At 38.0% G+C, this 22,452-nt stretch overlaps 3 protein-coding genes across 7 annotated transcripts in view; 1 reads left to right on the forward strand and 2 right to left on the reverse strand.

Annotated features, from left to right (window-relative positions):
- The first annotated feature begins 186 nt into the window (after positions 1 to 186).
- Positions 187 to 6,767, forward strand: sdf2 (stromal cell-derived factor 2). Its single transcript, XM_026938971.3, has 3 exons — positions 187 to 462; positions 1,904 to 2,100; positions 3,261 to 6,767. Exons 1-3 carry the CDS (start codon positions 288 to 290, stop codon positions 3,555 to 3,557), a joined length of 669 nt encoding a protein of 222 aa, XP_026794772.1. The 5' UTR covers positions 187 to 287; the 3' UTR covers positions 3,558 to 6,767.
- An 882-nt stretch (positions 6,768 to 7,649) lies between these two features.
- LOC113541388 (legumain) lies at positions 7,650 to 15,963 on the reverse strand. 5 transcript variants are annotated; one of them, XM_026938330.3, is made up of 7 exons: positions 15,839 to 15,963; positions 13,274 to 13,319; positions 12,481 to 12,571; positions 12,226 to 12,358; positions 10,670 to 10,840; positions 9,948 to 10,015; positions 7,650 to 8,300 (listed from the first exon to the last, which is right to left on the reverse strand). In XM_026938330.3, exons 4-7 carry the CDS (start codon positions 12,349 to 12,351, stop codon positions 8,231 to 8,233), a joined length of 435 nt encoding a protein of 144 aa, XP_026794131.1. In that variant the 5' UTR covers positions 12,352 to 12,358; positions 12,481 to 12,571; positions 13,274 to 13,319; positions 15,839 to 15,963; the 3' UTR covers positions 7,650 to 8,230. The 5 variants fall into 5 exon arrangements, with proteins under 5 accessions (XP_026794131.1, XP_026794132.1, XP_026794135.1 ...); XM_026938331.3 differs by having other exon boundaries at positions 15,807 to 15,909; XM_026938334.3 differs by lacking the exon at positions 15,839 to 15,963 and adding an exon at positions 15,673 to 15,759.
- Positions 15,964 to 16,924: 961 nt separating this feature from the next.
- caln2 (calneuron 2) overlaps positions 16,925 to 22,452 on the reverse strand; it is a 36,729-nt gene continuing 31,201 nt past the window's right edge. The window contains exon 6 of the mRNA XM_026938753.3: positions 16,925 to 20,897. Within this exon, the coding sequence (XP_026794554.1) occupies positions 20,770 to 20,897 (128 nt within the window). The 3' untranslated portion in view covers positions 16,925 to 20,769. The remainder of the gene's footprint in view (positions 20,898 to 22,452) is intronic.

The raw sequence follows: 22,452 nt of genomic DNA on the forward strand, positions 1-22,452 counted from the left end.
CAGGGGGAGGAGCATGATGATGAGGGGGAGCAGGAGGAGCAGGAGGAGGAGCAGGGAGAGAAGCAGGAGGAGCAGGGGCAGGGGAGGAGGAGGAGCAGGGGGAGGAGCAGGGGTAGGGAAGGAGGAGGAGCAGGGGGAGGAGCCTGCTGCAGCTGCAGTCCTCTACACCGCTCCAGACCGCAGGAAGGCGCGCGAGTTAACAGCGCGCGCTTCTTCGTTATTTTTCCCTGATGACGTTGCTGTGATTCTGTCTTTCAGAGCATTTAGACGTTAGGAAAGTTACAGCAATGGGAAAACATGTTGTTTCCTTGGTGCTTTTATGGGTGTCGCTTTTATTGTCGTGTGTGTGTAGCTTCTCCTTTGGCTCGGAAATCAATTTTGTCACGTGCGGCTCGGTGGTGAAGCTGCTGAACGTTAAACACAACGTCAGACTGCATTCTCATGACGTGCGCTACGGCTCCGGTGAGTGAACAGCGGGCAGGGCGGCGCGTGGAACTGCACGCGACTGCGTTTCTAAAGCAAAGTCCAGTGATTTGGGACACAACCTAAGAGCTGACGGTGTTTCAACTGGGTGTTAGTGGATTTATAATGCTTCTCAATTCTGATTGGTCAGAAAGCGTTGATTCATTTTCTACCATAGCAGCTCTGAGAGTAGTTCCGGCTACAAGACAAATCGCAGCTTTGTATTAATGCGCGCTTATCATTTATAATAACAGCTCATTCACAGGGTGGACGGTCTACATAATGTAAGGCTAATAATAAATGAATAAAAAAGTGTTTAAAATGTATAATTGTTGATATGGTGAATCGTTCTATAAGGAGATTCATGTTTATTTGTCATTTATGGAAGGAGTCTCCAGTGTCACAGCTTTGGAATGGTCAGTCTTCGGGCGGTTTAGTGGTGCTTGCCTCACACCTCCAGGTTAGGGGTTCGAATCCCGCCTGCACCTTGTGCGCCTGCACCTTGTGCATGTTCTCCCCCTGCTTTGGGGGTTTCCTCCGGACACTCTGGTTTCCTCCTCCCATCCAAACACATGCGTTGTAGGCTGATTGTCTGCAGTGTGGGTGTGTGTGTGATTGTGCCCTGCAATGGGTCGGCACCCCGTCCAGGGTGTCCCCCGCCTTGTGCCCTGAGTCACCTGGGATAGGCTCCAGGCTCCACACGACCCTGTGTAGGATAAGCGGAACAGAAAATGGATAGATAGAAAGTATTCAGGACAAGGGGGAGGTTGCGCTTTCTGTTTTTTTGCCTTATTAACTTTAAGAGAAAGAAAAAAGAGGCTAGTGAAGGACGACTGTTTATAGCTGTTTATAAATGTTTATAATGTAAGTGATAACAAGAATCTTGTCTCATGAGTCATTCATTAATAAATTACAAATGGTAACCATTGGCTAATTTAGTAAATACCTCAGGATGTGCTGTGGAAATAATCAGCAACTGATTTATTCCTCTTATACCACAGCAATTTGCCAACCTGGATTTGTCTTGCAGTCAGAACTACTTTCAGAGCTGCTGTTAAATGAAATTAATCAACACAATCAGATTTGAGAATTAAACAGCGCTCTGGTATAAGACTCATATTATAGTGAATGATATGATCTATGATTTGCTTTATTGCAGCATTAATATATCCTGAATCTGTAACTGAATTAAGAATGCGTGAATGTTTGAGCCACTTAAAAGATTTGGCTGGATTCTGATATTCTTCTTAGAAAGTAAAGTAAAATTTGTATTTTAATATGTAAATGTCATAGAAATGAATCAGTATGTTTTTAGAAAAAAATGTGGAGCCTGTTTTCCTTAGAAGTTCAGCATTTTAAAAGAAGGAAAATATGTTTTTAGTTTAGTTTTTTCCATGTGCAGTTGTTGAACATGAACCTCTTGTGTTTTTGTGTGTCTCAGGTAGCGGCCAGCAGTCGGTGACTGGAGTGACCACAGTGGAAGACAGCAACAGTTACTGGAGCGTGCGCGGCACCAGTGGGGCGGGTTGCCATCGAGGGACTCCAGTCAGATGCGGCCAGAACATCAGGCTCACACACGTGAACACGGGCCGAAATCTGCACAGCCACTACTTCACATCTCCGCTGTCGTCCAACCAGGTCTACAAGCACTGCAGACATTTCACTGCTCTCTAAATGTAGACTAATTCCTAAAGAAAGAATCTCTCTATTGGCCAGAAATAACATTTTATATGTATATATGGTGATGTATAAAATTGATATTGATTAATTTTCTATAAAAGGCAAATTGCAGGTTTATATTAATGCACTCATTCCAATACATTATCGTTTCTATAGTAACAACTAATTTATGTAGACTTGTATGGTGAATGCTTCACATAAAAGGATTATAAACCATGTAATCATTGATGTAGTGAAGTTTTCTGTGTGAAAACGTTTATATGGCATTTTTGGAAAGAGTTTCTAGCAGCAGCAGCAGCATCTCATGACCATAAGGTTTTGGTCGACATGAATAAAGAAATAACCGCAAACAAACTTAGGTCAAGAGCCTGTCACACAAGAATTATGCTATAGGCTACTATTAGTGAATTTTTAGAATAACCCTGTAATAGGCAGTTGAGAGTCAAAAACATCCAGCGTACAGTCTAGCAGCTCATTTTGAGAGGTTTTGGACTGTGTTCAGCTGTGTCCAATATAGCAGGTGTGTTTTTCATTCCTAAAACTGGTGTACTAATCCATTTCCTGTCTATTAGTTTCGCTTGTGGAAGGTACATGTGTGCTGCAATCCATCTCACAGAACCTGAAGGTCTGAAAATGTAATAGGATACATTTGTACTTTGTTCATTGTTACTTCACTCGTTGTCACAACTGTCACAAAAAAACAGCTGCACAAAAAATGGACAGTTTGGGCATTAGGAAAGAGTGACTTTATGTGGAAAACAATGTCACTGTGGTGTGCACGCATTTCTAAATTACAGACATTATCCACGCCATAATCTCCTTGTCCCTCTCCCAACATTTACAATATAAAATAAACTAGCCCAGTTTGGTGTAAAAACAACGACCCTAGCAACCCTGTCATTAACCATCCTGTCAGCTGCCCCTTTTTTTAAAAATATATTATATATTTGATACATTAATTATATCATAGAAATGTCTTTACGTGTATTTATTATGATATTGTTGTCATATTGGCCACACCTAGTTCCACCACAGCTTTGGTATTTATGGAAAAAGTTTTATCTGAAAGTGAATTGCTTGCTAAACCGTTACTTAAACTTGTTTCTTCGATCATTTAGGAAGTCAGTGCCTTTGGAGAGGATGGTGAAGGTGACCATCTGGATGAGTGGACTGTATTATGCGGGGGTTCTGTATGGCAGCGTGATGACTTGGTGCGTTTCCAGCACACTGCCACTGAAGCGCTGCTGTCAGTGACGGGCGAGCAGTACGGCAGGCCCATCCACGGCCAGAGAGAAGTGCACGCGATGACCAGCAGCAGCCAGCACAGCTACTGGAAAGCCATGGAGGGTGTTTTCATGAAACCCAGTGAAACGGGACCCAAAGACTTCAGCAGTCCAACACACACTGAGTTCTGACTGCATTCACTCCAGCAAGCGTCTGTCTTACAGCACAGTGCGTTCATGTTCTGTCTTCAATTTTGTTACAAAAATCTCATGCAAAAGGATCTTACATCCACTCTTACAATGTGACGAATCACATTACTTTGCACAGTGATGTGAAGAGCACAGAGACTTCATACTAAACGTTTTTTTTTTTTTCCACGAGTACGATTTAATTCAGCCTTATTTAATACCTCTAAATAAGTTGGAAATTTAGAGAGTTTATCAGCAGCAGTAAATAATGATAGCACAGTGTGTAGCACCTTGGAAATGGATGCGCACATGAACATATTTGCCATATGTACAGTTGAGTGCAAAAGTTTGCATACTCTTAGGACAAAACGAAGAAGACAATTGTAAATGTGTGGAAGTCTGGGAAAAGCCTTCACATATCACTGCCAAAAAACTAAAAAGCAACTTTCGGCCAAAATTAGTTTTTCTGCCAAAGGCGTGGTTTATACTTGATGTGTGACATTTTGAGCGGCATTGTTCACATACATTTTAAAAGCGACATCCACTAGATGGCACATCAGAGCCAAAACATTCTTGTCCATCAGGGGCCTCTTTATCAGCCGTGCGTATGCATAGTTTTGTGTGTACACTGTGTGTAAGAACGTTTCTGTGCCTTGAATGGAATTTACCAAGTTTTGCTCATGCGTGAGGATGCGCGTATATTTCCACACACTCCTGACCATACGTATGAAGAACTTTTCAAGTGGTAGAACAGTGTAATAGCTGGTAAACTGACTATGCTGAGCTTCTATATCACATAGTGTATGTCATATCAGCATAACTGAGAGAGGCTGTGCACAAGCACATCAGTGTAGAATGTGTGGGATTAATCAATTGCCATTGAAATAAGCTTTGCGTATGTCCATTTTTCAAATACCAATTTTCTTGTGTGCATGGGCAGCTATTATGCACAAATTTAGTACTTGTTTTATGCACACCCCAGGTTTCCAAGTTGAACTGTAAACCCTTCAGCAATTTCATGTACAGCGATGTTAAACACACTGAGCTCTACCTCTTAAAACTTTCCGCCGTCGTCGTGATTGCTGTCATTATCTGAGTCTCAATTCGAAAACTTTGACCTTACATTCAAAAGTATTTACTAATCTCGAAAATCCACAAGACTGGTGCACAAAACAGACCTATCAGCAGGGTTGAAGGCTTCATGAAAGGTTATTAAAATTCAAACACTAATCATAATAAGTAAAGCCATTAGTGTTAGTACTCAATAACTGTCTTTAATCATGCATAAGTATGTGATTTGAGACACAACCTTAGTTTGTTTAGTCATTCACAGACACAGTGTCACATGGTGCTCTACTGACTATGTTGGTATTGCACCACGTCGGACACGTAGAGTTAATTTCTGAGGACATGCAAAAGTGACACTCCATAGGACACGCATGGCAGCCATTTTGTGTTCGTGTATGCATAGCAAGTATAAGCCAAGTTTATAACATACTCTGACACCTCAGCTTTAAGGAACTATAAATATATTTCTCCAAAATGACCATTTCATTTGACATTTTCTTTTTTTTTTGTGGATAATTTGTAAAATGAACATCCAGAAACCATGTTTAGGGGATGCAAACATTTGCACACAACTGTATATATTTTCCCACTTAAAAGATTTAGCATGTGTTTACTTCTGAAAGGATGCTAGATTTTACGAGGCAGTGCATTTTTACAGTGCAGTATTATTAATATATTTTCCCTTCATGCCTTTACCTCTCACACAAGAAACACTAGAGAATAGCTGCCTTATATTAGCATTGCAGTATTATTCATTTTATTGTGGAATGGTTAAAGTTTTTATAGTATTTTTCAAGCTGTCTGGCGCACAAAATTCAGTATTATAATGAGTTCTTTCTTTGAAAAAACCCAACACTTGAGGTGTAATAAATAAGAAAACAACCGACAGCTGAGGGATTGAGCATGGTTCATCAGTGCATTTTAAATCGGAGTTATTTAATTAGATTAGTAGTAGACAATACAATGTTCGCTTTGTAATTTCTCTATAATACAGACAGAAACAATACAACAAGTATTTTTCCCCACACAATTCTAGAAACACCAGAAATGAATCACTATCCTCTGAGCTAGAAATTGTCCTATTCAATAGTTCTGTTCATTTTCTATTTGGTTTAAGATTACACAAATTTTAAACCAGAAAAATAAAAAACCTCTCAGTGCTAGAAATGTAGTCAGCATTGTTTTGTATTCATTAGTCACTTTGTAGTATTGAGTGAATTGCAATTTAAATCAAACAGACTAAATACTGCATATGTGAAACTACCCTAACAACACTAAAACTGTTTCACATATGCACATTGTTACTACATTGCTACAACAAGAAGCTCTTTTTTTTAAAGCAAGTACACTAATATAATAAATATTGATGAATGTACTGTAGTCCAAGTTGAAAAAGACTTAAAGAAAGCATTGCTACAGTCTTCCCTTAATAAAAGTTTGCCATCATAAATCATTGCTTTATCATCCTGCCTTATATAAAAAATACTTCACTCACTGACTGGACAAGGTTGCTCGAGATTAATTTGGATCCATATGTTAATTTTTTTCCCTTTTCTTTTTTCAAAGAATGTGTTACTCACATGGGCACTTGAAAGGAAAGCCATATTTACAATCTCTGTTATTAAATTGTTTCCTGTTCCAAGCTGTTACTCCAACATGAAGCCATGGAAAAATTTGTATATATTAATGTTAATATATTAGTGTATATACAGTCAGCTTCAATATTATTCCCTTGTTCCCTTCACTCAGGTCAAAGAGTAAACACGCTTCAGTTACATTTTGCTCCCAAGAATTTTTAAGAGTGCCAATAATTGTCGTATGTGGTTTTAAAAATATTTTAATACATTTGTTTTCAAATGTATTAACCTTTTTACTTAACATGTATACACAAATTTATTTCAGTTACAACTTAAATTTCTCATGTTGTCAGTGTGAAATTATGCTAATTAACCACAAAAAAGGAAGACAAACTATTTTAGACATTTTTGTAGCCTTTTTTAAACCCACCTTTACCAAGAGTGCCAATAATTCTGGAGCTGACTGTATTAGGGCACTGGTACTAAATTTTGTAACATGTATTGCTGGATTTACACATGGTGCAATTAAGACATGCTTAAAGACATGATTTTAAAGGACAGTTTTGAAATAAAGTGATCTTTGAATTAAAATGGCCTTTAATTATTTGTGGAAGATATCACTTTACTTTCATTTACAATCACATGCTTGAAGGAGAATGCTAATTACTCAGCGTGTGTTACAGTAATGTGACTTCCTTCTCGAATCATGATGTCCAAAGAAGAGAGGACGATCTGTACTAGTCTAGAAATATGGCCAATCCACCTTTTATTCATATATAGTGCAGAAGTCTTAGGCACCCTATTCTTGTTTAGTACAAACTTTGTTATAGATTTTTATTTTATGACTTCTACATTATCGAGTCAGTACAGAAACATTTTAGATTCCAAACATTAGTTTTCTAGGACAAAATTAAATGTTACAAAAAAATGTTTGTATGTCAGTAAAGAAAGCAGCAGATTACATAAGAGACACTTTTCAGACAAAAAAAACATAATGAAGGTTTTGCTGCAAAAATAAGAAGCAAGTGTGACAGTCAAAGTCTCCAGAAGAACTGTGGCTGGTTCTGCAAGATGCTCAGTAACACTTACAGCTAACTTCCTTATAAAACCGAACAAACTGTACCTGGAACTACTATTTTATTTTTTAAAGCAAAAGGTTGTCACACCAAATATTGACTTTGTTCATTTATTACTGTTTACTTCTCTATAGTATTTTTAAATGTAGAAACATTTAATTTCAGTATTTTTGGAGGTGTTTTTGCTCTACAGCATTTCTAAGACTTTCACACAGTACTGTACGGTGTCCAGTACTGTAACTACAAACTTAAATGGTCAATTGCTTTATTATTACTATAAGAGGAATGGCAATATTACTATTGGAATGGCAACAAAATATTACTATACTATATTACTATAAGAGGAATGGCAATAAATTAAAGTGAAACAAGGCTTTCTTCATTATGATTTATTTAAAACTTTCACACTTCTCCAATCTCTTCTGTGGATTTAAATCCACTATTATTTTAAACACAGCCATGTATGTAATGTTCTAAACTGTTATATTCATGATACTATGACAGAAGAAAGCCAACTCATTACAGTGAGTCATTTAAAGAAAAACATGTGGTTGCTTGACCTCAGTAAATCAAAGTGAAAAATGCAAATGTCTAATTGAAAACTACAAAGTATCTTAGTTAAATTTTTTTTAAACTAGCTTTTGTTTTTGTCTTCCTTTAGTCAGGCCTGCACTTTGAAGTGTAAGGTTAAGCCTCAGTAAGATTAGCTTGCAGCAAAAGCATGTGCACTTTCAAGCAAAAGTTAGTAACGTAATCATAAGAGCAGCAAGGGTAGTGCTAAAATAATATGTACTAAGGTAGTTATTAATATTGAAGTAGCAGTCTGGAAAAGATTTTTCCATAAGCCATCCTGTCCTTTATATATTTGAAAAAATTGAGACCATTTCACTCATTCTTGGTGTGGCCATTTTCTTTTGCTTTCAGTTTCAATTTTTTTTCCTTTTCTTTTTCTTTTTTACTGCTCCATCTCCTCTTCCTTTTTGGCTTTCATGGCAACACCCACTTCATCAATTGCTTTCTTAATCCTGAAAAAAAGGAAAGGAAGGGAAAGAAAGCACTGTAAGGTAATTAGTAAGAGACATGATATGAAATGTTGAACGTGAGATGAAATGTTACACACTTTATTACATACTCTTAGGTTTTACCTACTTTCCTTTATGTAGGAATACAATTACTGACTGTGCAACTTGTCTATTGCTATACACTGTCAGGCCCAGTTTGACTATTCTCAGCACAGCAATGACACTGACATGGTAGTGAGTGTGTGTGTGTTGCTGGAATAGGTGCATCAGATATAGCAGTGTTGCAGGGATTTTTTTAATGAGATGAACCAGAAATGAACCAGACTCAAAAGGGAACTGGACAGTGGAATTATAAATCATTACAGTATACAAGTGTAGAAGAGCAAAGATAAACAGTGAGTGTGTTGAAATGATGCTCAGTGTGATTCAATTTTCAATGAGAGTGCTGGGATGAAGGACAGTCTTAATGATTACAGCAGCAGTTCTTACATTGCGTTCACACTCGCAAGCGACAAAGCAACACGTGATCATTTATTTCCTATGCTTGTCCACGGCAGACAGCCATGATTTCAATGACAGCAGCAAGCGACAGAGTGACAGTGTGATAAATGACATTTGTATTGAGATATGCAAATTTGGCATGATGCAGCAAAGTGACTGTCGCAAAACTTCCCCGGCTCCATTCACGAACTGGCGCTCGGCCACGCCCCCGCTTCCACAGTGACAAATCCCAACAATCAGCTCACATTAGTCCTCAGAACAATCCTATGGCATACGTCAGTGGTCAGACATTTCTTCAGTTCCCCCCTCACAGCTTTAGTTCCTACCAGTAATTAGTTCCTATTTATTGTTTTATGCACAAGATAGAAACATATCTTTTAACTGTAGTTTCATCTTATCCTATCATATACTGTATAACCCCTCATTAAATGTGTATTGAGATTGGGAAGGAAGTAGCAGAGGTCATTGGTGCTTCTGGTGGGTGTATATAGCTAGTTTGATTAGTATGAATATTTCGCTTTGCTAATCTTCTAAAGTGCACACCTACAACCGACAACAGTATCAGTTGCTACCCAACCACAAGAGACAAAGTGACACAAACCATTTTTCTCTTTCTAAGTGAATGCATTATTAGTTATAAGGTATGGTAAGGTATAGTCTTCAGAGTAGGTGTGTAATCAAGTTCTCAGTAAGTTAAAGAATGCTTAAAACGTAAGCATGTGATGTGATTAAATTGTCGACAAACACACAATACCACGTCAATGTCGCTGCTGTGTGGAAAATGACCCACCACCCAAATAATATCTAGTTAGTGTGTGTTCTATGGTGGTTCCTTTGCACTGCTGAATGGGGTAGAGGGGCACAGAAGGAATTGTATTTGTTGCATTTATGTGTGAGGGTGAGTCAAATGAAAACCTTAGTCATGGTCATAATCTCAATCTTAATCTTAATCAAGTGTTCCAGCACTTAATGGATTCCTCTAGAAAAAAAAATCAATTCAATTCTAATATATGTCGCACTTTTAAGATTTGCATTTGACTCACCCTCATATTTGCTAAAATGGGCAATGAGTGTAAATAAATGGAAGATATATCTAAAAAAAAAAACTGTACATATAGGATATACACACACATAGCTGGAGGACATTACCGTTCCACTGTAACTTTCTCCTCAAGCAGGTTAGCGAAGAGGTACAGATGCTCCATTGCAGACTGATACTGAAAATTCAACAAACGCAGTGTGAAAACAGGCACAACGACGTGGTGACATTATGCACGTCTTCCTGGGTGCAAAAAAAAAAAAAAAATAGGCCAAGCATAATATGGCAAAATATTAAGCTTTTAATGGTCTTAACAACAAATCATTGGTCAGGAATTTAGCAAGAATTAAACAAATAGATAAAGGAGCTTAGTATGGGACAGCATTTCCGTTTGATTTCCTTAAACATTTAAGCCTTGTGGGTAAACTTATGGACAGCTTTTTACAGAAAGAAGAGTCAAGAAAGATGGCTTCAAATAGTTGATGAGTAGTTGAAAAATGTTTCCTGGTTAGTTTGCGTTTAATGTGAGACCAAATATTCTGTATAGGGCTCTAATCTGGACTCTCAGCAGGCCAAAACATGAGCCTCATGGAGCATCATCATGCAACTCAAATCATGATTCATCACTCCACACAACTCTGTGGAACCACTCTGAATCAAACTTTCCATATTCTGCCAAAACCTCATTCTGTCTTTGATGTTTTTCTGAGAAAGCAATGGCTTTTTAACACATCTTCTAGACACAAAACCTGCATTAGATATCCAATACATAGGCTTGGCCCATTTTTTTGGGCAGGAGTGTACACTTACAGCAAGAATGTGAGATTTCTACCTTTGTGTCATGCCAGTCAAAGCACTTTTCTTTGTAGTATTCGGCAACTTCCTTATATTCCAGGCTTGAGTAGGCTCGGCTTTTTCCGTGCAAAACCCGTTCGGTAACTTCAGCGGAGTCTGTGCACTTCGTCACTATTTGCCTCATAGAGTTTATGACCATCTCTCTTCCCTAAGGAAAGAAATATCCCCAAAAGTATATTAGAATAAAAAAAGGAAGGACCAGAACTGCCAAGAACTGACTGCCACCCTGTCATTATTATTATTATTATTATTATTATCCCTCCATCCATTTTCTGTACTGCTTATCCTACACAGGGTCACGGGGAGCCTGGAGCCTATCGCAGGGGACTCGGGGCACAAGGCGAGGGACACCCTGGATGGGCTGAGAACCCATTGCAGGGCACCATTGCACACATACTCACATACCCATTCACTCACTACAGACAATTTAGATGCCAAGAGATGCCAAGCAGCCTACAACATGTTTTTGGACTGGGGGAGGAAACGGGAGTACCTGGAGGAAACCCATAAAGCAGGCGGAGAACATGCAAAGTCCCCGCACATAGGGTGGAGGTGAAAATCGAACCCCCAACCCTGGAGGTACGAGGCAAATGTGCTAACCACTAAGCCTCTGTGCCCCCCCCCCCCCCCCCCCAATTATCATTATTATTATCATCATCATTATTATTATTATTATTATTATTATTATTATTATTATTATTATAACAACAACAACTTATAGAGGGACTTTTATGGTGGCTTCTATGAGGAACCTTTTTAGGGAGGAGTCTCCAGTGTCAACACTAACAGTCAGAGGCAAAAGTGTTCCTTCAAGGTCTCAGATAGAAAAATCTTCCGGACAGAGGGCTTTGCAGTTTCACAGCGACATGGCAAGCCGTGTCTTATCAACTTGTTTTGTGTTAACTTAAAAAGAGAAAAGCTCACTGGTGAACTACTGTTTTTATAGCTGTAAGTGATAAGAACTAAACTGTTTCACAGATATTTCACATTTACATAACTGCAAATGGAAGTATGGCAAATAAATTTTAATAAAGGAAAATTATCAGCATTGGCAAACTTGTGTCATATAAGAGGAATAAAACACTTCGGGTGTGAATTTATAGGAAAAACAATGATCTCTGGACTGGTAAAAGTAATTAATCATTTAAAGCATTTGATTATAATTATTACTGTAAGTTACTGCAAGCTGTGAAGTTTATTGTACATTGTTTTACATAGTTTATTGTTACTGTAAAAGTATATTGCAATATTAGGCATTTATGTTAACTTTAGCTTGTTAGTCAGTTAAATTAGCTATGCTATCTAGCTAGCTAAACACACTACTATTGCAGGAATGTAATGGCTAGAAAACTATAGATTGCATGTTCTTAGCTAAATCATTCCTGCTATGTTCATGCTAGATAACGAGCTAGTTACTGGGGAGTTACAGCAGATTCTGTTAACAGCGGGACACAGCAACGTCGTATTGTCTGTTACTGTGCTGGAGGATGGATTTGCGTAATTTACGTAATCACTCAAACAATCATAGGTTACCTGCAGGAGCTCAAACTTTTGCTTCTCAAATCTTTCTTTTTCCTCAGGGGTTTTTGCAGACTGGATCTTCTTCTGTAAAATCACTATATGGGCATCTTTGTTTGCCACAACGTCTTGAACCTCCATGACTTGTCTGAGAAACATATCAGAGGAGGAAAAAAGTGTGTGTTTTATATTCATCACTCTTTGTCTTCTCTTATTGCAGCCACACATTATTACAGAGTTCAACACAGCAGGAATTCAGACTAGAATTACATTAGTCTATGTTTCTCCTTCCACGAGTATGCTCTTGGTCGTATTTGGTTGATGCAGAGCCGATACAGTAGTCACATGGCCATGTTGCGATCTGTGACAACACAATGCAAGCACATTACTGTTAGATTGCAATATAACGTAATACATGCCATGTTAAATATTGTGGTCAGAACATTTCAAGCTGCTGTATATCCTTCAGTTATACTTTCACTCACGACAGGTTTTCATCTCATGACAGGTTTTAAGTAGGTTCAAACCCAGAAAACGAGGTGGCCATTGCAAGACATTTTGTCTTCCTGCAACAATTTGTGTTAATGTGGATGTATGTTTAGTGTCATTACTTATTTGAAAGATTCACCTACATCCAGGTTTTAACCTCCTGGCAGAGGCAATCAGGGTTTTAGCTCAAATATCCTGGTACTTTACAGAATTCAGGGTGCAGTCAAATCTCCAAAAATGAATTCTTTCTAGAGAACTACTAAGCAAAATTCTAATAACTGTTTTAATGTCTATTTTATGCAATTATTTTTTCACCTGAAGGGTGGAGCTGAGATTTTCTACCATGCTGTAGACCCCTGACCATGTGACTCATACAAGAGTGAGACTGCATTCTTTCATTATGTTGTTATGTTGTCAAACTGAGCAGACTGCTTTATTTGGGCAGAACAGACTGGATTTGAAATGCTCAGAAATAGCATATGCACTGTGTTTAGAAAAGCAGACATAGTCAACGAGGCTAATATTTTTACACTGTGCAAATACTGATATGGAAAACAGACCAATTCAGACCTACCCTTAAATGAATTCAGAATATCCTCAGCAGAATACAGACTTCACACCTGAAAATAGAAAATCCAGTCAATCTGGATGCTCAGTAAGAGATTAAAAAGCCTTGTTACCCTGCACTGAGCTCAGTCCTTCCAGTGAAATGAAAGCGATGAGTCTGTTAAAACAATGAGAATGCTCTGTTGTTGTTAAGCAAAGATTTGTGTGTACTAAGTAACAACGAATGTGTTAACTGTAACCTGTGTTTAGAAGAAACATAATTTGAGTTACGGTATTAATTGGCCATTGAGCTGCTTTTATAATGCAACCCTGGCAACCTGAACAGAAATCGGAACAGAGCTCAGAAGGGGTTTTTGGCAAATTGGCAGCACCGAGGCGTGACTGGAGTGAAAATGGAAAGACATGACGCTGTCTGGGGAAATGAGTGGGACTGCAACACAGCAGGAGTTGGTTAAATGAGGAAGAATAGCAAACTCTAAGAAGGAGAAAAGATAAATACATTATATGGCCAAATGTTTGTGGACACTTGACCATCACACCCATACGAGGGCCTTCCCCAAACTGTCAGCTCAAAGCACACATTTGTATAGGATATTTTTGTATGCTGCAGCATTACAAATGTTTTCACTGGAGCTAAGAGGCCTAAGTGTGTTCCAGCATGACAATGCCCCATGAACAAAGTGAGGTCCATGAAGACATGGTGTGCCAAGGTTGGAGTGGAAGATCTCGAGTGGCCTGCACAGAGCCCTGACCTCAACACCACTGAACACCTTTGGGATGAACTGGAAAGCCGACGGCGCCCCAGGCCTTTTTCGCCTGACCTCACTAATGCTCTTGTGGCTGAATGGGCAAATCGCCACAGCCATGCTCCTTCGCAGAAGAGTGGAGTAAATTATAACAGCAAAGGGAGACTAAATCTGGCATGAGATGTTCAAAAAGCATATATGAGTGTGATGGTCAGACCTCCATACCTTTGGCCACATATCGCATGTCTATGGTCGCAGTAGGAGCAGTGATTAAGTCTCTGGTATTATTCATAAGGTTGATAGTTAAAATCCCAGCATCACCAGACTGCCACTGTTGGGCTCTCATACAAGATCCATAACCTTCAACTGAGGTCTTTTGTCTTTTGAGACTTTCAATGCTCTCTCAGTTGTTGCTTAATTATATAGCTTGCCAGGTACACAATTTTCCTGAAATACTGGCCTACTTTTGAACTAACTCCTGCCTCAGAGCTCCAGGGTCCCCAGCTCAATCCTGAGCTGAGGTTACTGTCTGTGTACAGTGTTGCGTGTTCTCCCTGTGTCTGTGTGGGTTTCCTACAGGTTCTCTGGTTTCCTCTCTCCTCCCCAAAACATGCCAAAAAGTGGATTGGCAACAAAAATAAGTCTGCAAGTGTGTGTGTCTACAGTAGCTGTGATAGACTGACATTCAAGTCCCATCCAGGAAGAATTCCTGCCTCACACCTCGTGTTCCTGGGATCATCTCCGGATCCACCTCATCCACAAAAATCCATCACAAAGATGAATGGAAAAAAAAAAAATTGTAAACTATAGTAATTTTCATGTAATGGAGGCAAAGGTGGATATTTATAAAGTGCAAAACAGAAAGCATCCAGAACCATAAACACGAGACACCAGGCAAACACATATACACATCAACAAAAGCTTAACAATGATACATCCAGAGACCAGGGCTTCAATAGGGGTGCTGATTAGAAGTAATAGTGAACAGGTGTGAGTGCTGAGTGAGGCATGAAACATGATCACGTGATGTGCTGGGATGATGGGTAATGTAGTTCAGTGTCATTTGGGCACTACCATGACAGTAATGATGTTGGATTTTAAAAGCAGCATGTAGAGTTTGGGATGGACATATTCTTTTTTGGAGTTTTTTTTTTTTTTTAAATTAGCTACTGAGGGAGTGATTTTGTCATGCAGACCTGGCAACCCTGGACCCAGAACCGTCATGGCGACGTTAGGGAATTGATCTCTGGTGTGTCATTGTAAAAAATAAATAAATAAATAAAAATATACACAGCAAAAAAAATAAAATTAAATAAAAAAAAAAAAAAAAAAAAAAGGGTTAAATTAGATAGATGACGTTAAACAGCAGTGGTCACTGAACAGCTCCTCTATAAATCCACTTTAAATTATATAAAATATACACGTCTATCTTTTAGGCTATTGTTTATAATTTTAAGGAAGTACGAGTTTTGCAGGCTCGTAGGAAGAAAACTACACGATTAACATCACATGACCGTCCACAGCCGTCACTTCCGTGTTTACTATCCACGCACTTTGGATAAACTGTAGCCTAACTTGTGTTTGTGTTTTAATTCAACACAACGCCATATTTGTTAAAAAATAAAACCAGTCAAAACCAGTAAACTATCGTCATACATACAGATTAAAACCGCTCGTGCACGGCTTGAATTCCTCCTCGCGGGTATGTGGCGTTATACAAAACCCTCTGACAAAATATTACAATTATAAATAAAAATAAATGTAAATATAAATGTAACCTTACTTATAACACACCTACTGATAATGTTCCGCAATCTTTAACCTACCGCGGCTGCAGTGCTCCCAGAGGTCCAAGCTGTGGGGTTTTAAACTCCTTCTGCAGAAAATGAAACGGAAAGTGAGCGCGTGTGTGCTTTCATCCAATCACAGAGCAGCACAAACAAAACGTCATCCCCCTGACTCTCCTTCTGAGTTTCCTAAATGGAAACTTATCAATTTCAAACGGATAGTTTCGGTCCTACAATCTGATTGGCTGAGCCGCGTTCGACGTCGTTGTAAAATCCTTAGTATACGAGCACTTGTGACCGCATCACAGTAACTGAATTCTGTATTAATGCGCCTGGCGTTCAATAAAACCGCTACATTATCATTGATCTGTTCATGGAATGCCATAATCATCGCCTGTTATGTTGCTTAGCAACCAAAACAGTTAACAGACGCCACGCAATGGCCTAATAAATGTTTACTGCAATATTATTATTATTATTATTATCATTATTATTATTATTATTATTATTATTACGGCAAAAAGTAATAATAATAATAAAAAATAATAACAAATAATGTAAATTTTATATATATATATATATATATATATATATATATATATATATATATATATATATATATAGAAAGGCTACAGTAACTCAGATAACCACTCTGTATAATTGTGATGAGCAGAAAAGCATCTCAGAATGCACAACACATAGACCCTTGAGACAGATGAGCTTCTACCAGCCAAGAACAGGAAACTGAGGCTGCAGGGCACAGGCTCACCAAAACTGTGTTAAACTATGTTCTCAAGCTTTCTGTAATCTGGGACCCCTTTAAATGGAAAATTAATTCCAAGGACTGCATCAGTACATGTTTATTACAGATTTGTTTCAACATGATTTAAATGTGTACAATAATATTTTGTCTATTTATTAGTGCTATAGAGGTTTTATTCCTGACCTTTTCCACTCAAAGATCATGTTAGGTTAATGTTATTTTATACACTTGTTTTAGATTTGGATTAAACTCAATGAATTCAAGTGAGTAGTCACACAGGTTAATAACTATATCAACTCAATAATAAAGAAAGAAAAAGAAAATCAAGGAAGGAAGAAAAAAGTGAATACAAGAGTAAGTAAGGAAAAAGAATCTGCACTGTAGTTGATACAAGGTGTTTATTTTCACATTCACTGTATAGGTCATTTATTCAATATACAAATGATACGTTCATATTTCCTTAGAAGTTTTGTTTTTCTTATTTAAAAATCATATTGCTATAATTTTACTGTCAATCCATAGCCTGCATGCAAAGTGTATACCATTATGCATATCCACAGTCCCTTTTACACTTCTTAAAAATAAAATACATCATATACATAAGAATAAATACATAATACAAATTTCTTCTGAATATTTCACTTGGCATGCTAAAAGAGAGGATTCTGGATTGAGAGCAAACTATATTCAAGAGCCCACTGTCCCCTTTACCAGATAAAAAAAAAATCCTGAAAGTATAATAAAAACCTAGGGAAAAAAAAACATTCATAAGCAAAATAAAAACCGTAATAAAGTGTAGTAAACAAAATTATTTTAAAAACATATACAGTCAAAAAAAGAGCCAAAAGTAGTCTTTACTGAGTGTTTGTAATTGAAGACCATGACAGAAGTAGATTTGGCAGTAATGAGTAGATTAAACTGAATGACTGGGTTTGCCGTTCAGTCCACTACATGGCATCAACATGGATGGTACACGACAGTAGCATAGACCTTATCATACATTTTTTTATATGGACAGAACATTGCATATATTTTACAGTTATATTAACTGGAAATGATAGAATCGAAACATATTTTATTGGTTTTAATGAAATCTTTTAAATTTAGGTCATTTTAAGTAGACTGCATGCAAACATGGTGAATATTTGCTTTCTCCTAAAAAAAAAAAAAAAAAAAAAAAACAGATTGGAAATTGACAAGGCTCACTAGGTGGAGCCACTGACCACTTATTCCTTTAACAGCAGACTACAACTCTTCTGAGAAAACCATTGCACATGAACAATACTGTCTAGGAGAGATCTGACAATTCTACATAATACAATTTAGAGATGTTTTGTTGTGACATAATGTAATTCAGAATTGTGCAGAAACAGTTGGAGAGCCTCGGTTCCTTCAGAGGAACTGACATGCACAGAGGCCACACCTTCTTCACTGGGGCTGGAACAGTTATACATAATATTTTAATGGTAATAACAAAGAGATGCATGTGTTGTATTGCAATTTCCTGTATTCATTCGCCATTGCCTCCTGACTCTTGCTGGATTCTCACTGTTTGGCATCTGTGCAGCCTTGTCTTGGATATTCAGTAAATCTTTACACCCCTAAACATTTCTCTATCTTGAATCTTTTTGTGAAGTACAGTAATTATTTCAGGCTTATAGCACAGCACTGTTGAATTCTTCATTCTCATTGGTCAGAAGGTGTTAATTAATTAATTTTCTCTAACAGCAGTTCTGTCAATAGTGTTGACTGCAAGGCAAATCACAGGTTTATATTAATGTGCTCCTTTTTAACACGTTATTGTTTCTATAGTAACAACTTACGCAGGGACTTTCAAGGCAGACGGTCCACATAAACAGATGAGGAGTATGTGAGGAGACAGTTATTTAACATTTTTGGAAGGAGTCTCCAGTGTCAGCACTTTGTAACAGTCAGAAGTAAAGCTGTAACTTTAAGTTTTCCGACAGAAGGGAGGGTTTTGCGGTTTTTCAGTAACATGAAAAGTTGTTTTATTAACTTAAGGAAAGAGAAAAAAGAGAGGCTTGTGAGGGAAGGAATAACAGGAACTAACTTGTTTTGTAACTATAAATGGATAAACAGTATGCTGTGTTGTTCTTTAATAAATAAAAATTTGAATAGTTGGCAAACTGGTGTACTATAAGAGGTATAAAACACTTCAGAACGTGCTGTTTTTGGAAAATAATTAGCTTCACGGTGGTAATGCCAATCAATATAATCAACCCCATGACTGATTACTTTCTTATAACAGCACGCTCTGGTGTGTTTTATTCCTTACATAAATCACCTATAATGGCTCATTTCTTTCTATAATGGTCAATTCTTTTCCAACATGAGAGATGATAGGAAGACAGCTGATTGCTTCCAAGGAAAAAAAACCCCCAGCAAACCCAGTGCTTTACACATATGTGTAGAAACAGTTTCTGACATGCATGGGCTAGACATTCAGGTATGCATCCAACAGACAGTTCTGCTATACAGCATTATATACATAGACATGCATGCAGTGCTATATGAGAAAACATGACTTTGCTACACTATTACACATAAACAGAGTGAACAGGCAAAGGGAATATTGACACATTTAAATATATTCAAAACAGTTATAGTATTTTCACTACAGAGAAAGGGTTACATACAGTAACAGGAGATAAAAAGACAAAGGTAAGAGACAGACTAGTTTATTTCAGGTGCATTTAAATGCTGCATTCACTGAGCCTGAGTCTGAACTGAATGAGTAATCAAAAATGGACCAAAAAAGTCCAAAAACTTGTCATAGACACTTCTGCAGAAGTGAATCACTATACTGGTAATCAGACAAAATGTTTATCAGACCTTTAGAAGACCTCATACTCAGTTTTGATCTGAAAGAATGACAGAAGAATACCCCTGACATGTCTTTACATTGTTCCAAGCATGACTAGCAATTACTAACATAGCTATTAATTTTATTATAGCTACACATAGTTTTCCATCTACAGGTATTGGCAAGTACTCTGTGTTTAACTATTTACCATATTTTCCAGACAATAAAATGTCCTCTACCAAGTAGCTGGATGTTTTGCATTAAAGGTGGGCTCAGGGATTTATACACCAAGACCCTGATATCTGTCATGGTTCTCTTCATATTCAATTAAATATCTGCTCAGAGGTGAAACCCTTGGTCTCACCTCTGAGCAGATGAGATGCACCATGGCTCTGTAAATGAAAGAAAATCCAAATGATGTGGACCACCAGCATCCAACCAATCAGGATAAAGAGGCATTTCTGCCTGTCTGTCAATCATGTTGCCTGTATGACCCTTAATCTGTACGCTTGTAAAGATGCCATAAAAATAAATATTGTCTGACAGAAGGTTTCCTGTTGAACTGTTGGTGCGCTTGGTGGCTTAAAAGCAACTGAACTGCATAGAGGCAGATTAAAATAACACGTGCGCTGTTTGTTAACTTGACCACCTGTATAGCTAGGTATCAGAAATAAAACGTATATATTCGAATCCTACACTTTCCTCATAGACATACCTTTTTACTCCAGAGCAACTTATTGTTTGGAAAATATGGTATCATCCTTCAATCACTGTGCTTTGCTACAGATTGTGTGACTCCATTTTTAATCAAGAAAAGGTCTCTCAATAGCAAAAGCTAATGCTGTTATTCGGACTGAAGCAAGTTTACATGCACATGCTCAAATACAGACAATGAACTGAAGTTGAAGGTGAGTGGCGTCCTCCTCATAACTCCTGTTTCAGATGTAGTCTGGAGTTGATGAGAAGATGAGAGAGAAACACGCATAAATACAAGAGGGGGCCAAAATCTTATTGCATTAAAGGGGCACCAGAGAGGAGCCCTTGTGTCTTCCTGTCAGAGAGATAAAGGGAGGGTAAACAACTGTTATTAGAGTTTTATCATGTCAGTTTGTGACTTATTACATCCATGTGTTGGCTCCAGTTCTTCTGAGAAAATTGTACTTCATTATATGCTTTAAAGATGGATGCATAGAAGTCTTTGGAGTGCATTAAATCCAGAGAGTAGTGGGCTGGTGTCTTCCGCACAGTGGGACGCTTGCTCACTGCAAGCCCAGTTACAAAGCAATAAACGTCAACGACATATTCAGTTGTTCGTTGATATGTCTTGTTTGGCTAGATAAGTGGAGCAGAGGTAATATCACTCAGGGGTCACAGTGGACGGAGCTAGTCCATACCCTTACGCAACATCTGGTTGGCTGCAATGAGCATGACGCTGATGATGAAGGCCATTGCGAAAGCACAGATGAGGCTCTTGCGGACGCACGTTTGCCGATTCTTTCCTTTAGAGTGCACTAAAGAAGTCACACAGAAGAGAAACAACAACAAATGTGCAGCTGGAATCTGATAGTGAAAACAGTCAGACTTTGTTAAGAGAGCACACATCATCGTATTAAGTTTGATTTGTGACCAGTGGTTGTAATACTCCTGTTTATTAACCATGTTTATTTCCACACAAGTGGACTTAACCAATCACATTCCTTCCTTGCCTCTCAGGTTAGCTCTGATTGGCTGCTGATTAGCCAGAGAACAAAAAGGAAATTTAAAGGCAACAAAATTATCTGCCATAGGTGCAAATACTTTAAATGAAAATAGATAATCTTTGTGTGCAAAAGTTGTCAGATGATGTTAAAAGAAATGTAGAATCATGCTAAATATCAGCAGTGTAATGTTTCAGACTTGACGTATATTTATAGTAGGAATTTTACAGAATATGAATACATTATTAAGAATGGACAGATAATGTATTCTAAACAGATACAAATACAGATATGAATAAGAGAAGCACTATTTTTTTTTAAAGGAAACGTGCCAGAAAGGATCACAGGGGACCATTCTTCTTTAGGCCACACCCACTTCAAATTTAAATATGAATGTTGATACAGATATTTGCACAAAACCGATACAGATGCAGACAGTGGCACTGGGTTACAACTCTAATTTATATATAGCTAAGCTCGCCTGTTGCTGTGACTAATTTTTCATTAAAAACACGCTTATCCCTTCAAAAAGGACTGTTCTGAAAGCACTTTCCATCACTTCTGTTTGGATTGACCCTACAAATGACTGCCATGGGTGTGTTGCCCTGCATAATATTCCTCAGTTCAGACTACAGCCTAGCATTCTAGATGAAGGATTTTATCAACTGGTAACAGCTACTTAGTTTTACTTTCTATCTCTCACCTGCAGGCAAGCTAAAAGACCTCTGTTGCTCTCTTATCTGTGAGGCTGAATAAAATAGAAGAGTAGCCCATCTGCGTCTCTCCTGAGCTCTGAGAGTGGGGCTGGAAGTGTATCTACAAATCTGCTCCTAATTTACCTCTCTGATTAAGGAATCAGATTTGTGCCTCCCATTCACTCTCACCAGGGGATTTTCTTTCATTCCCACTTGATTCATTTTTTTCACCTACTTCTCCAATATGGAGCCGTGTAAAGGAACACCAGAGCTACTTATGCGGAAATTTCCTCCTTGTGAGGAAATAGATCACATTATGCTTCTTTCCCTTCATTTGCCTGTCTGATCTTTGTCTTTTCTCTGTCATTCGCCCTAGTTTACATCTTATTCATCTACTGTAATGTTCAGAGTGAAACCGAAGGCCATTCTCTTCTGGCACACTGCGAATGGCAGATGAAATGAATGAATATGAATTAACAAAGCAGCATTCTGTGCAGAGAAGGAGGAATGAACAGTGCCAGATGAGTATGTGAAACAAGAAATTATAGGCCACAATACCTCTGGCACTAGTGCATGGTGTAAACGTCACAGTTTGAATGTAAAAATCTTTAATCCTCACTATCTCTCTTGGGTGCATGATAGACTTTTTGTTCTATTTGACCCTTTTTAGTCAA

The sequence above is a fragment of the Pangasianodon hypophthalmus genome, chromosome 15 (genome assembly GCF_027358585.1).
Source record: "Pangasianodon hypophthalmus isolate fPanHyp1 chromosome 15, fPanHyp1.pri, whole genome shotgun sequence".
Taxonomy (NCBI): Eukaryota; Metazoa; Chordata; class Actinopteri; order Siluriformes; family Pangasiidae; genus Pangasianodon; species Pangasianodon hypophthalmus.